Raw genomic sequence first — 14699 nt, forward strand, 5'->3', positions numbered from 1 at the left:
GAGGGTGAACCAAGCACGTGTTGCGCATTGAGACCCACCCTTCTGGGGCTCCCTTCACCATTAGTCAAATGAGGCCGTGTGTGTGTGTGTGTGTGTGTGTGTGTGTGTGTGTGTGTGTCTGTGTCTGTGTCTCCCCAGGGATGACGTAGTACAGTTCTTGGAGCTTTTAGGGGAAAATGAATGGCAGGATGACAGCCTCAGACACCTGCAAAGTGCCTCCCGATGGTGTTTGCTGTTTCTTACGCCGGAGATTGTAGAGCCGGCACCGTGGGCCAAATTCGACCTGCAGATGGGTTTTGTTTGGTCTGCTTAGCATTTAAATTCTTTAAGGAAATTAATTGCTACATTTGAAAATCAGAAGATTTTGAGTGAAATCCAGATTTCTGCTGTTTCTAAGAAAAAAAAAATCAGAAGATGTGACCATACCGGGCTTCTTCACATCCCAGCTGACAACAGACTGAGTAAATGGCAGTCCTTTTGTTTTGTATAATCGGGCTCTCTGCTCTTTTTTTTTTTTTTTTGAGATGTAGTCTCGCTCTGACACCAGGCTGGAGTGCAGTGGCACAATCTCGGCTCACTGCCACCTCTGCCTCCTGGTTCAAGTGATTCTTCTGCCTCATCCTTCCGAGTAACTGGGACTACAGGTGCACACCACCACGCCTGGTTAATTTTTGTATTTTTTAGTAGAGACAGGGTTTCACATGTTGGTCAGGATGGTCTCGATCTCTTGACCTTGTGACCCGCCCGCCTCGGCCTCCCAAAGTGCTGGGATCACAGGTGTGAGCCACCGCGCCCGGCCTCTCTGCTCTTTTTAAAACCATGTGTAGGCTGGGCGTGGTGGCTCACGCCTGTAATATGAACACTCTGGGAAGCTGAGGCAGGCGGATTATTTGAGGTCAGGAGTTCGAGAGCAGCGTGACCAACATGGTGAAAACCCATCTCTAGTAAATACAAAAAAAAAAAAAAAAAGCTGGGTGTGGTAGTACACACCTGTTATCCCAGCTACTCAGGAGTCTGAGGCAGGAGAATCACTTGAACTCGGGAGATGGAGGTTGCAGTGAGCCAAGGTCATGCCACTGCACTCCAGCCTGGGTGACAGAGTGAGACTGTCTCAAAAAAACAAAACAAAGTCGTGTGTGTTTAATGACTAACATTTTTGTCATTTCGCACTTCTCCCCGTCCTCTTGGACCCTTACTTCTCTTTCTCCGTCTTGGTTCTAACATGAAGCTGAGCATCCCTTTAAAGGTGCACAACAATGATAAAGCTCCTTAGCAGGCATTTTTAACTTCTCAGTCAACACAGGTAGGAAAGATGGCAACGTGCTACTGTGTACTTGGCCCAGAATCTGAATGGTTGTTGAGTGAATAAATGATGGAGCAATTGTGTATTAGCTTGCTATGGTTGCCGTAACAAATTGCTGCAATCTTAGTGGCTTAAAACATCACAGATTCATTTTACAGTTTTGGAGCTCAGAAGCCCAGAATGGATCTCACATGGCTAAAATCAAGGTGTTAGTAGGGCTGTGTTCCTTTTGGAAGCTCCAGGGGAGAGTCCATTTTCTTTCCTTTTCTAGCTTCTACAAGCTACCTGCATGCCTTGGCTCATGGCCCCTTCTTCCACCTTCAAAGCCAACAGCGTGGCATCTTCTAGTCTGTGTGACTCTGACCCTCCTGCCTCCGTCTCACAGGACCCTTGTGATTACTTTAGGGCCACCTGGATCAACTCCCAATCTCAGGATTCTCAAGTCAATCACACTGCAAAGTCTCTTTTGCCATGAAAGGTCACATATTTATAGGTTTCAGTGATGAGGACATGGATGTCATCGTGGAATGAGTGTTCTTCTTCCAGCTCCACAAAGAATTATGCATTCTTTCACTCTAGCACAGCTTTGACCTTGGGGTTTCAGGCTGTGACTAGGGATTCTGCATTTGCCCAAATATTTATTGAGCACCTACTACATGCCAGGACCTGTGCTAAGTGTTAGGAATATGGCAGTGAACAAAACAGACTACTCCAGGGTACTTTCTTTGAAGAAGACACAGGTATTCACATTTGTTCCATCAAACCCATCCTGCTAATCTTACCTTTAGGCACTGGAATTCATCATTCCCATGTACCCGTCCCCACTTCCTGCCCTATAAATGGAAGACTGTAGACTGCTCCGTAGCCCATCAATCTTTGGACCACTTTCTTCTGACCGCTGGGTTCCCGGGGTGGCTTCTGAAGGCACATAGAGATGGGACAGGACCTCTCTCAGTGCCTCTGGTTCTCACTCACCTAGGCTAAGAAAAGGGAGGTCGAGGCCACTTTGAAAGTCAACCGGAAAGTTGTACTGCACTTAAAGGGTTTGCATCATGACAGATCTCGGCGCGGGGAAAGCCGGCACAGCCTGGCCCTGGACTTGGCCCATTCCTACCAGGTACAGGTCCCCAGCTTGGGCAGACACTGGTTTGTGACCTCCACACACAGCTTGGCTGTTAGTGAAGTAAAGGGTATGGTCTGTTTCTTCCCAGCTGAGCTTCCCGCAGGCCCTGAGCTTGGATGGGGGCATCATCTTTAGACAGAGTCCTCCAGGAACATTCAATTTTGGCGTGGATACTCGAGCTGCCGTCAACCACAACGTCACTTCCCAGGTCAGGAGGCTGAATTCTGCTCCCTTGCCTAGGGAGGCAGTTTTTGATAACCTTTAGTGAAGGTGCCCTGTGTGGAACGTCTCAGGAGGTGGCAGGAGACATGATCCTAGGAAGCCAACAGCACAGCCCTTATTTTTACAGTGTGTGTGCGATTAGTCAGGATGCATTGACTATTGTAAACAAATGTTTGCCTCCTTGTGAAAGGTCAGTATTCATGTCTCAGCTCAGCGAGGCTCTGCTCCATGCAATCTCTCAGGATCCAGGCCTCCCCACCTTGTGGCTCTGTCCTAGATGACAGATGGAGGGAGAGACAGTGGAGAATTAGGCAGGAGGTTTTTATGGGCCAGACCTGTAAGTCAAAAGATTGGTCATTCCTGCCTGGGTTCTCATCACATGACCCCACCTAGCTGCAAGGGAGGCTGGGAAATATAGTTCTAGCTGTATGTCCAGGAAGAAAAGGAAACGCAGTTTGGTAAAGATATAGCAGCCATTGTAGCTATATTTACTCATTCATGGCTGTTCATTTGTTCATCCATGTATGTCTTCATGTCCATTCATTCAGCATGGATGGGTTGTGTGTCTGCCGTGTGCCAGGCTCTGTGATGTGCATTGGGGGGTGCAGGGGTGACTGTCCCCATCTCTGTTACCATCTCTGAGGAGCTTTAAATCTAGTGGGCTTTTAGTGTTACATAAGTTCAAGTTCATTTCCCAGTTTCACTGTTAAAGAGCTATGTAACCTTGAGATACTGGACACCACTGAGCCTCAGTTTTGCTAACTGGGAAATGGGATGGTAACACCAACCCAGCAAAGCAGGGTTGAGGATTAAATGAGACGGTCATTGTGAACCTGGTAGCATAGTGCCTGGTTCGTGGTCAGGGTCAAGGAGAGGGTGGTGTGGCCGTGGGAGGCATGAACAGGCACCATGGCAGGGAATAGGGGGTCCCAGAGTGGTCTTCCCAGCCCCCCCATCCAGGGCTTCACTTCCTAAGCATCCTTTCTCAGGAGTGCAGCCTGAGTAAGATTTAGGGCTGAGGAACATTGAGGGAGGACAGGCGTTTCTGGCTTGCGCTTTGGGCATATTCTAGGATGCATTTGCCCAGCAGCCATCGCCTGGGGTTCTGCACCTCCCTGTCTGTTCCCTGTGACCCTTTTCCAACTCTCCCCGCAACAGCTCTCGGTCCAGCTGAACAGATCTGACTCCAACTTCGCGTTTTTCTTCCAACTCAGACATCCCCACAGACCAACATTTCCTCCAAACTTCCAGGTATGGACGTTGCTCCCTCGGGGATGACCTTGACTTGCCCGCCAAGGGCTGTCTGTGAGCAGCCGGCCTGCTGGGCGATGGGCGGAAGGAAGGCAGGATGGGGGCCCGGGGGAGGGAGGCCACACTTGCAGCATCCTGCTTAGCCAAACAGCCTCTGCAGAACCAAGAACAGATGGCAGGGAGGTTTCCAAATCCATCATTTGGAAGTGATTGTCCAGGCGAGAAGGGTTTTTAGCCTCCAGGGGGTGGGGATGAAGGATCACATTTCACTCTTGAAAATGGACAGAAACAGAATTTTTCTCCAAACTGTGCCCTGTATTGGGCTTGGGAGAAGCCGTGTAATGCTTCAGGAGGGCTTTATTGACCCAGGATATTTTGCCCAGTGTGGAAGTAAAGAGGTGGAGAAAGACATCCAGGTGGAAGCCCCCACGGCTGGGGCTCTAGAGAGCCCTGCCCTCAACGAGGTTTGCGGCTTCGTTGAGCAGGGTGTGCGTGGTGTTTGCACAGGAATTAGGTAGTGGCTAATTCAGGGGCATGGAGGTGCAAATAGGAAATCCTGACAGGGATGAGGCCCTCAGCAGGTGTGGGGCAGACCATTAATTTGATAGCAATAAAAAAAAATTAATTACAGGCAGGTGGGGTCTCACCATGTTGTCCAGGCTGGTTTTTTTTTTTTTTTTTTGAGACGGAGTTTCGCTCTTGATACCCAGGCTGGAGCGCAATGGCGCGATCTCGGCTCACCGCAACCTCCGCCTCCTGGGTTCAGGCAATTCTCCTGCCTCAGCCTCCTGAGTAGCTGGGATTACAGGCACGCGCCACCGTGCCCAGCTAATTTTTTTTTTTTTGTATTAGTAGAGACGGGGTTTCACCATGTTGACCAGGATGGTCTCGATCTCTTGACCTCGTGATCCACCCGCCTCGGCCTCCCAAAGTGCTGGGATTACAGGCTGGTTTTAAACTCTTAGCCTCAAGCTGTCTTCCTGCTTCAACCTTCCAAAGTGCTGAGATCACAGGCATGAGCCCCTTTACCTAGCCTGAGCAATTTCAAGATAAATTTCTTTTGAGACAGGATCTCACCGTTTCCTGGGCTGGAGTGCAGTGGCATAATCACGGTTCACTTCAGCCTTAACCGTGTGGGGTCAAGCGATCCTCCCACATCAGTTTCCTGAGTAGCTGGGACCATAGGCATGTGCCACGACACCTGGCTAGTTTTTGTATTTTTTGTTTTTTTGGCAGAGACGGGGTCTCGCTGTGTTGCCCAGGCTGGTCTTGAACTCCTGGCTTCATGTGATCCTCCTCCCTCAGTCTCCCGAGTTACTGGGATTACAGGCATGAGCCACTGCGTCCAGCCCTGACAGCATTTTTCAAACACCTGCTGTGCATTCCCTGTGTGTTGGGTTTTAGGAAATTGAATGGAGCTGAAGAATGACTCTGAATGGAGGGATCTGCTTATTCTGAGAGGCATGAGCTTTCATAGGCTGATGTCCCTGAAGTCAGGATGTATCTACACAAGGACACAGGTCACTGTTTCACTAGCAACCTTTTGCTTTTGTGGCATTCCCTAAGATCACGGCCCATCTGAGCACTGCTGGCATCTTAGATTGGAGGAAACGCCATCATATGAACCATTTGTTCTAGGAGCCGACGTCTGTGGCGTGATTGCATGGCAGGCTCTGTTCTAAACCCTCTTTGTGGATTATCTTGTGAACACCTCTTGATGCTGTTGTGTGGGGTGTGGAGCACTGTGGTACCATTTTGTGGGTGTGGCTCTGAGACTTAGACAGGTGGCGTGACTTGCCCAAGATCATGGAGCTCACAAGAGGAAGATTTTGGGTGGGAACCCAGGCGTCTGGCTACAGAGCTCATGTGATTCCCTGAACTCACTGGGGAGTGGGGGTGGGTTCCCCTGGAAGCTTGGACACTGGGTCATCTAATGGATTCAAACATTAATTTTTTTTTTTTTTTTTTGAGGCAGAGTCTTACTCTGTCGCACAGGCTGGAGTGCGGTGGCACAATCTTGGCTCACTGCAACCTCGGCCTCCCGGGTTGAAGCGATTCTCGTGCCTCAGTCTCCCAAGTAGCTGGGATTACAAGCATGCACTACCATGCCTGGCTAATTTTTTGTGTTTTTAGTAGAGATGGGATTTCACCACGTTGGCCAGGCTGATCTTGAGCTCCTGTTGACCTCAGGTGATCCACCCACCTTGGTGTCCCAAAGTACTGGGATTACAGCCATGAGCCACTGCGCCTGGCTCAAAGATTAATTTTAGTTGTTTTTGTTTTGTTTTGTTTTTTAGATGGAGTCTGGCTCTGTCTCCCAGACTGGACTGTGGTGGCATGATCTCAGCTCACTGCAACCTCTGCCTCCCAAGTTCAAGCGATTCTCCTGCCTCAGCCTCAGGAGTAGCTGGGATTACAGGCGTGTGCCACCATGCCCAGCTAATTTTTGTATTTTTAGTAGAGACAGGGTTCGCCATGTTGACCAGCTTGGTCTCAAACTCCTGACCTCGGGTGATCTGCCTGCCTCAGCCTCCTAAAGTGCTGGGATTATAGGCATGTGCTACTGTGCCTGGCCATTTTAATTTTAATTTTTAAGACAGGGTCTTGCTCTGTCACCCAGGCTGGAGTGCAGTGGCATGATCATGGCTCGCTGCAGCGTCCACCTCCCAGACTCCAGCCATCCTTTCACCACAGCCTTCTGAGTAGCTGGGACTACAGGTACACGCCACCACGCTCAGCTAATGTTTTCAATTCTTGTAGAGATAGGGGGTCTTGCTCTGTTGCTCAGGCTGGTCTCAAACTCCTGGCCTCCAGCAGTCCTCCTGCCTTGGTCACCAAAGTGCTAGGATCACAGGTGTGAGTCATCGTGCCCTGCCAGTCTATAGGTTTGACAGATGCATATAGTGTCATGGATCTGCCATTACAACGTCATTCAGAGAAGTTTCCCTGCCCTAAATAAATCCTCTGGGCGCTACCTTTTCATCCCTCCTACACTCCACCCCCCGGAAACCACTGATCTTTTTACTGTCTGTGGCTCTGCCTTCTCCAAAATGTCACAGAGTTGGAACACGGTGTGGAGCCTTTTCAGATGGACTTCTTTCACTTGGTAACACACATTTAAGTTTCCTCGATGTCTTTTTGTTTTTCAGACGGCGTTTTGCTCTTTTTGCCCAGGCAGGGGTGCAATGGCATGATCTTGGCTCACTACAGCCTCTGCCTCCTGGGTTCGATTCTCTTGCTTCAGCCTCCTGAGTAGCTGGGATTACAGGCATGCGCCACCACACCTGACTAATTTTTGTATTTTCAGTAGAGGCGGGGTTTCTCCATGTTGGTCAGGCTGGTCTCGAACTCCTGACCTCAGATTATCCTTCCACCTTGGCCTCCCAAAGTGCTGGGATTACAGGCGTGAGTCACCATGCTTGGCCTCCTCTATGTCATTTTCAGCTTAATTGCTCATTTCATATTAGCACTGGATAATATTCCATTGTGTGGATGTATCATATTTTATTTATCAGTTCATCTATGGAGGCACCAGGCATTCTTTTAAAAGGTTTCCAGGCTGGGCATGGTGGCTCACGCCTGTAATCCCAGCACTGTGGGAGGCAGAGGAGGGCAGATCACCTGAGGTCAGGAGTTTGAGACCATCCTGGGCAATATAGTAAACCTGTCTCTACTAAAAATACAAATTAAATTAGCTGGGCATTGTGGCAGGTGTCTGTAATCCCAGCTACTCAGGAGGCTGAGGCAGGAGAATTGCTTGAACTTAGGAGGTGGAGGTTGCAGTGAGCCGAGATTGCACCACTATACTCTAGTCTGGGTGACACAGTGAGACTCCATCTCAGAAAATTTAAAAAAAAAAAAAAAAAAAAGCTTTCCATGTGATTGTAATGCACAGGCTGGATTGAGAACCACAGGGCTAAACCCACTTTGCAGATGGGGAGACTGAGGCCCAGATCAGGAAAGGGAGGGACTCAGGTCCCGAGGAGCTGGTGGAGCCTTGGGCCTCTCTGCTTGCACCCCCCACTGCTCCCCTCAATACCCTTGTTGGGCCCAGCCACGTGTTCACCCCAGCCTGACAACTCGGGTACTCAGATGCCATCCCCTTTGAACCCCAGAAGTTCTGGGTCCTCTGGTTCCTGGCAGGCACACGATGGGGCCTCCTTTTCTGTGGAGGAGTTGCAAAGATGTCCTCTGCTTCCCCCACCAGCCTCCTTCAGGCACCGGCACAAGTTTTAGAGCTAGGCAGACTCAGGTGGCCTATGTGACCCTCTCAGAGCCTCAGTTTCCCCATTTCATAATAAGAACTCCCATTTCACATGTGGTGGAAAGGTCAAGATGAGACCCTACTCCTGGGCTGGGAGCTGGGGCCGGGGTGGGCTGTCTCCCCCTTCCTCCCTCTGTCTGTTTCTCTTCCTACTTGTGTGCTGTCTACCATGGTTGGTGAGTGCTCAAAGCTGGAGTGGCCCAGAAGGGCTTCCTGGAGGAGGAGGCAGCCCTCCCCAACACCCAGGATCCCACAGACCCTTCCTGTCCTTCCCCTGCCTCCCTGCAGGTGCAGGCAGCTGCCGGGCACTACAGAGTGCGCAGCCTTAACGGGTCCCTATCTGTGCAAATGTCCGGCCGGGAGCTGGTTCTGCTGGAGGTCGACGCCAGCCAGGACACTCGGAGGAGCAGCCGGGGCTGGGGCGTGAGTGTCCTTCTCCACCAGGCTGTCCTCAGCGCCCCCAGGGCTGTTCGGCTGCAGCTGTCTGGAAAGATCACCCCAGCAAGGTAACGGTCTGTAGGTGGCCTGCGACGAGGCGGGGAGACCACAGAGGGCAAAAGGCACCTGTCCTGGGACATGGGAAATCCTCACTCAGAGGCCCCTCTCTGTCCCTCTGAGACCACACCCAAGTCAGCCCCATCGGTGCCACTGAGGGCATCAAAAGCAGGTGGCATTCAGTTTTCCACTTTTGCCCTTTCTTTCTTTTTTGTATTGTTATGAGAGCGTTTATTGTAGATGGCTTAAAGGATGATAGATAAGGGCAGGGCACCATGGGTCACACCCCAGGGCCTTGGGAGGCTGGGGCAGGAGGATTGCTTGAGTTCAGGAGTCCCAGAGCAGCTTATGCAACATCACAAGACCCCATCTCTACAAAAAATTGTTAAAAATATTAGCCAGATGTGGTGGGGTGCACCTGTAGTCCCAGCTACTCATGAGGCAGAGGTGGGAAGATTGCTTGAGCTCAGGAGTTCAAGACCAGCCTGGACAATATAGTGAGACCCCATCTGTACAAAAATTTTTTTAAAAATAGCCAGATGTGGTGGCATGCACCTGTAATCCCAGCGACGCAGGAGGCTGAGGTGAGAGGATTGCTTGAGCTTCGGAGTTGAAGGATGCAGAAGCTATGACTGCACCATTGCAGTCTAGCCTGGGCGGCAGAGTGAAATGAGCCTGTCGCTAAAATAGTAATAATAGTAATAATGTAAAAATGAATGAAACAAAATCACTACTGACCCCAAAGAATGTGCGTCTCCCTCTGGTCTCACGTCTGAGTGTATATTTACATACGGATGTGTCCAGTATGGTGGGTTGCTCAGGAGCCTGGGGTCCAGGGTTGGCCCCTTGGGTTCGAGTCCTGGCTCTGCCACTGCTGCCTCTGGGACCACGCTCCCTTCTGTGCCTCAGTTTCTCCCCCTGCTTCTTAGGGTGGATGAGCTGAGCGCCGCCTGTGAGTTCCAAGCCAGGGCCAGTGGGCTGCTCAGGGGGTACCCTCTTTGCTGCAGATGTCATACGAAACGCCAGACTTTCCTGCTGCTGTCCTCTCAGTGCTCAGACTTGATGCTTCTGTGACCAGGGGCGGGGCATCTTTTTCCCTAGCAAGCAATTCTCTGGTGGACACCGACTGGTTGTCCTACAAATTAACTGAGTTCTGACCCTGGAGGTGGCATCAGCCCCCTCAGCTTAAGTGTGCAAGACTGCCCACAAGTGTAGACACCATTCCCCTCAGCCTTGCTAGTAGCTGGATCTACAGGCTTGCTGCCACACCTGGCTAAATTTTTGTACTTTTTTTTGTAGGAACAGGATCTTACTATTGCCCAGGCTGGTCTTGAACTCCTGGCCTGAAGCAGTTTTTCTGCCTTAGCCTCCCAATGTGCCAGGACTACAGGCATGAGCCACCTTTTATACATCATTACACATTATTACTTGTAGATTATTATAATTGTTCATGTTATCTACCGTGACTGCTCCCATCACAATGGAAGAACCTAGGTTCGGCTCCCCACTGTGCTTGGTGAGTGCTCGAGAGTTGGAGGGGCTCAGGAGGGCTTCCTGGAGGTGGGGATCCTCCCCCACACTCAGGTTCCTATGGACCCTTCTGTCTACCCTCTGCTTCTGAGCTCTCCCCTGCCTCCTGATCAACTGGTTATAAATTGGAGGTCCCCATGACTTCCTCCCATCTTGGGTCTGATCATTTGCAAAAATGGCTCACAGAACTCAGGGAAACCTTTTATTTATATTTACCCATTGCTTATAGAGGCTATGATTGGAGAATGTTCAGATGGAAGAGACGCATAGGGCAAGGTATGGGGGAAGGGGTGCTGGGCTTCCCTGCCCTCTCTGGGCTCAGCATCCTCTGTGTGCTCAGCCCAGAAGCTCTCTGTGAGCCCCATGGTTCAGGGATTTCTATGGTGGCTTCATCATGTAGGCCTGACTGCCTATTAACTCAATCTCCAGCCGCTCTCCCCTTCTCAGAGGATTCAAGTTCCAAGCTCTAATCTTGGCTTGGTCTTTCTGCTGACCAGTCCTATCCAGGAACCCACCAAGAGTCACCTCATTAGAACCAAAGATGCTCCTATCAACAAAAGGGACTTCCTCCTTCCAAGGGATTAGGAGCTCTGTGTCAAGGATTAGGGGCAGAGACTAAGTATAAGTTTCCTATTACATCACTATATTATGCTGTTTTGAGTACTGCATATTCTGGTACAAATTGGGTCTCCATTAAATATTTCCTCTGTGATCCTGGCGTGGTGGCTCAGGCCTGTAATCCCCGCACTTCGAGAGGCTGAGGCGGGCTGATCACCTGAGGTCAGGAGTTTGAGACCAGCCTGATCAACATGGAGAAGCCCTGTCTCTACTAAAAATACAAAATTAGTCAAGTGTGATGGTGCATGCCTGTAATCCCTGCTGCTCAGGAGGCTGAGGCAGGGGGATTGCTTGAATCTGGGAGGCAGAGGTTGCAGTGAGCCGAGATCGTGCCGTTGCATTTAAGCCTGCACAAAAAGAGCAAAACTCTCTCAAAACAAAAAAAAAAATGTCCTTTGCAATCCCAGGTTTGTTCCAGCTTTGGCATGGATTTAAGGAGCCCCTCAGCTGTGAACATGGTCCTAGATAACCTTGTCCTCAGAATTGCCACCGCAGCTGTCTGTCCACCCACCTGTCCAACTGTCCGTCCTTATCCCCAGTCTGAAAAGGATTTGAGGCAAATTATTAAAATGTACCTTGTTCTAGGTCAGGAGTTGGCAGACTTTCAGTAAAAGGCCAGATGGTAAATATTTTCAGCTTTGTGGACCGTGTGGTCTCTGTTGCAACTACGCAACCCTGCCGTTGAGGCACAAGAGTGTCACAGACCATTCATAAATAATGTGCGTGACTGTGTTCCAATAAAGCTTTATTTATAAAAACAAGTGATGGGCCAGTTTTGGCCCACAAGCTGTAGTTTGCCAGCCCTTGTTCTAGATTTTAAAAAGATACACAAGGAAGCTGGGGGAAGGGAAAAGAAAAATAGAGAAAATGGGAAGATGCTCAAAGTAATACCAGCAAACAAAATGGATACCATGAGTTCCTCTGTGTTTAGGAGCTCAGCTGAAGATTTGGGTCTGAGTTTCCTAGCGGCCAATGCAAAGAGAGAAACCAATCAGTGGTAGTATTTGCAGTGGCCCTCAGGAAGTGCACACACACACTCCACAGCTGTGCACCACGAAATGCACGGCTCATCTTGTTCCTAGCGGTGAAGCTCAAGGGAAATCTCTCTCATGGTGTCACATAAGGAATTCACTGTGTGATGATAGGAACTATGTCCCCTGCCCCAATTTTCCAGCCAGTTTAACATCAAGCTTCACGAGTCTGTTCCTTTTCTCACATATATCAATTACTCATTATGACCCAGGAGCAGGCACCTTGTGTTCCACAGTTCATTTAATTCTAAACAACCCTGTGTGTTAGGCGCTGCTAACTGCTTACTTGAGCTTTGGACATGTTACTCTCTGTCTACCTGTTTCCTCATCTGTATATCAGGGATCATAATATTCTCAAAACTCACAGGGCTTTTGTAAGGAGTCAGACAGTGCATCTAAAGTGCACTATGCGTGGCAGAGAGTGTGTTGGTTAGATATTGCTGCATAGTGAGCTACCCCAAAGCCTAGAGATTAAAGAACAACCATTGTGTGCTCACGACTCTGTGGGTCAGAAGTTTCCACAAGGCTTAGGCAGTTCTGCTCTATGTGGCATCAGCAGGGGTCATTCTCTGGGACTCTTCGCTGACATAAGCCTTCAGATGAGTCAGTTACCAGCCAGCTGTGTGCATGGGCTGAGGACAGAGTGGCGACTTCCTTCCCATGTCTGGCACCTTGGTGCTCTTCCACGTGCACCCCCCTTCTCTCTTTTCAAGTGGCTGCTTGGGCTTCCTTACATCATGGCAGTCTCAGGTTGGTCAGACTTTGGAAGCGTTCCTGTGGAAGGTGAAAGTTGCAGATCTTAGGGTCCTACATTGAAAGTTCTACAGTGTTACTTATACCACATTCTGTTGACCAAAACACAGGTCACAAGGCTAGCCCTGATTCAAAGAGAGAGGAAATAGATCTCACATCTTAATGCAAGAGTGGCAAAGCATTGCAGGAGAGTGTGTGGGAAGGGGTGGCCATAGGTGGAAACACACTCTGTCACACCTGGGTGAGTTTCTGTCAGTATCAATATCAATTTCTGTTCAAGGCCAGGCACAGTGGCTCGTGCCTGTAGTCCCAGCACTTTGGGAGACTGAGGCAGGTGGATCACCTGAGGTCAGGAGTTCAAGACCAGCCTGGACAATGTGCTGAAACCCCGTCTCTACTAAAAATACAAAAATTAGCCAGGTGTGGTGGTGGAGGCCTGTAATCCCAGCTACTTGGAAGGCTGAGACAGGAGAATCGTTTGAGCCTCAGAGGTGGAAGTTGCAGTGAGCCAAGATCGTGCCACTGCACTCCAGCCTGGGTGAGAGTCTTCCCCGCCCTCCAAAAAATGCTCAATATCAGTATGTCCACTTTATTCCCACTTCACAGAAGAAGCAGCTGATGCTCAGAGATGCTATGTCCTTGTCCCAGGTTATCCTGTTATTTGGAACCCAGGTTTGCCTGACTACAAAGTCTGATCTTAACCCCCTTACTTCACCATCTAGGATTTGGCTGTTTTCCAAGGCACTACTGGACCAGAACACGGCACAGCTGCTCCTCAAGGCATCTGAGGAAAGGAGGGGAGGCCAGGTCCTGACCTTACAGAGCCAAACCCGGCACACGGTGGCTGGCTGGGCAGCGATGCCCCGCCTCCTGACACTCACAGGAAGGCTGAAGCAGAAGGAGACACTTCGAGAGGGTGAGGGCCTGGGGAACGCCATGGGGCAGGGGCAAGCACTTTCTATGGAACTGCAGAGTAGATTCAATCCACCCAAGTCCACTGATGTTCCAATTCCAGCATCTCACACTGGTGCATACGCAGTTTTAGATAAAGGGGTATAGATGATTCCCCTTTGTGAGAAATGAATATGCATTCTGACAAAGAAAATCTGCTAACTAAAAACTGAATAGGGTTCCTTATGCAGGACTTGTCAGAGTCTTTAAAATGCTAACGGACATTGTGTATCTCCAGGAAGGAGAGTTGGGTGCAGGGTTTCCAGGCATATTTTTTTAGAAAACTTTTTATTTTGATGTAACGCTAGACTTGTAGAAAAGTTGCAAGAATAGTACAAAGAGTCCCACAGGTCCTTCGCCCAGATTAATCAGTTGCTAACATTTCACATTTCACGGATCATTCTCATATTCATATTCTCTCTATATGTACACATATGTATACTCTATTCATGATGTTATTCCTGACTTGCGTTTTCCTAGGTTGCAGACATGATAATTCTTTCTTTTTTTTTTTTGTTTTATAAGAGAGTTTTGCTCTTACCCACCAGGCTGGAGTGCAGCGGAGCGATCTCAGCTCACGGCAACCTCTGCCTCTCAGGTTCAAGTGATTCTGCTGCCTCAGCCTCCCAAGTAGCTGTGATTACAGGAACACAGCATCGCATCTGGCTCATTTTTTGTATTTTTAGTAGAGAACAGGGTTTCACCGTGTTGGCCAGGCTGGTCTCAAACTCCTGACCTGAAGTTTTGCCTCAGCTCCCACGGTGCTGGGATTACAGGTGTGAGCCACCACGCCTGGCCGATATTGACATTTTGCAGGGTACGAGGCAGTCATGTTGTGAAACAGCCTCCGTCTGGGTTTGAGTGATGCTTCCTGATGCCTGCATTCAAGGAAGCCTGTTGGTGGGACACCACAGAAGTGAGGCAGCCTCCTGTCAGGTGGCACCTGCTGTCCATTCGTACAGCGTTGGTGACATTAGCTTTGATCTCTTGATTAAGGTGGGGTCTGCCAGGTTTCTTGGCTGTAAAGCTCTCAGTTGTTTCCTTTGTAATTAATAAGTAATTGTGGTGAGATACTTGGAAGTATTCTGTGGTTTCATCCAATTGTGAACCTCCTAGGTTTAGCGTCCACTGATGATGCTGGTCTGAGTCTGTTACTGC

The 14699-nt window shown here is 49.6% G+C and overlaps 1 protein-coding gene across 1 annotated transcript in view; it reads left to right on the forward strand.

Annotated features, from left to right (window-relative positions):
* Positions 1-14699, forward strand: part of LOC110568750 (uncharacterized) — a 164775-nt gene that overhangs the window by 91053 nt on the left and 59023 nt on the right. The window contains exons 34-38 of the mRNA XM_064362875.1: positions 2283-2420; positions 2515-2634; positions 3807-3899; positions 8452-8669; positions 13313-13506. Coding sequence (XP_064218945.1) covers positions 2283-2420; positions 2515-2634; positions 3807-3899; positions 8452-8669; positions 13313-13506 — 763 coding nt within the window. The remainder of the gene's footprint in view (positions 1-2282; positions 2421-2514; positions 2635-3806; positions 3900-8451; positions 8670-13312; positions 13507-14699) is intronic.

This window comes from Aotus nancymaae, unplaced genomic scaffold (genome assembly GCF_030222135.1).
Source record: "Aotus nancymaae isolate 86718 unplaced genomic scaffold, 86718_ANA_hifiasm-v0.15.2.pri h1tg000049l, whole genome shotgun sequence".
In the NCBI taxonomy this organism is placed as follows: Eukaryota; Metazoa; Chordata; class Mammalia; order Primates; family Aotidae; genus Aotus; species Aotus nancymaae.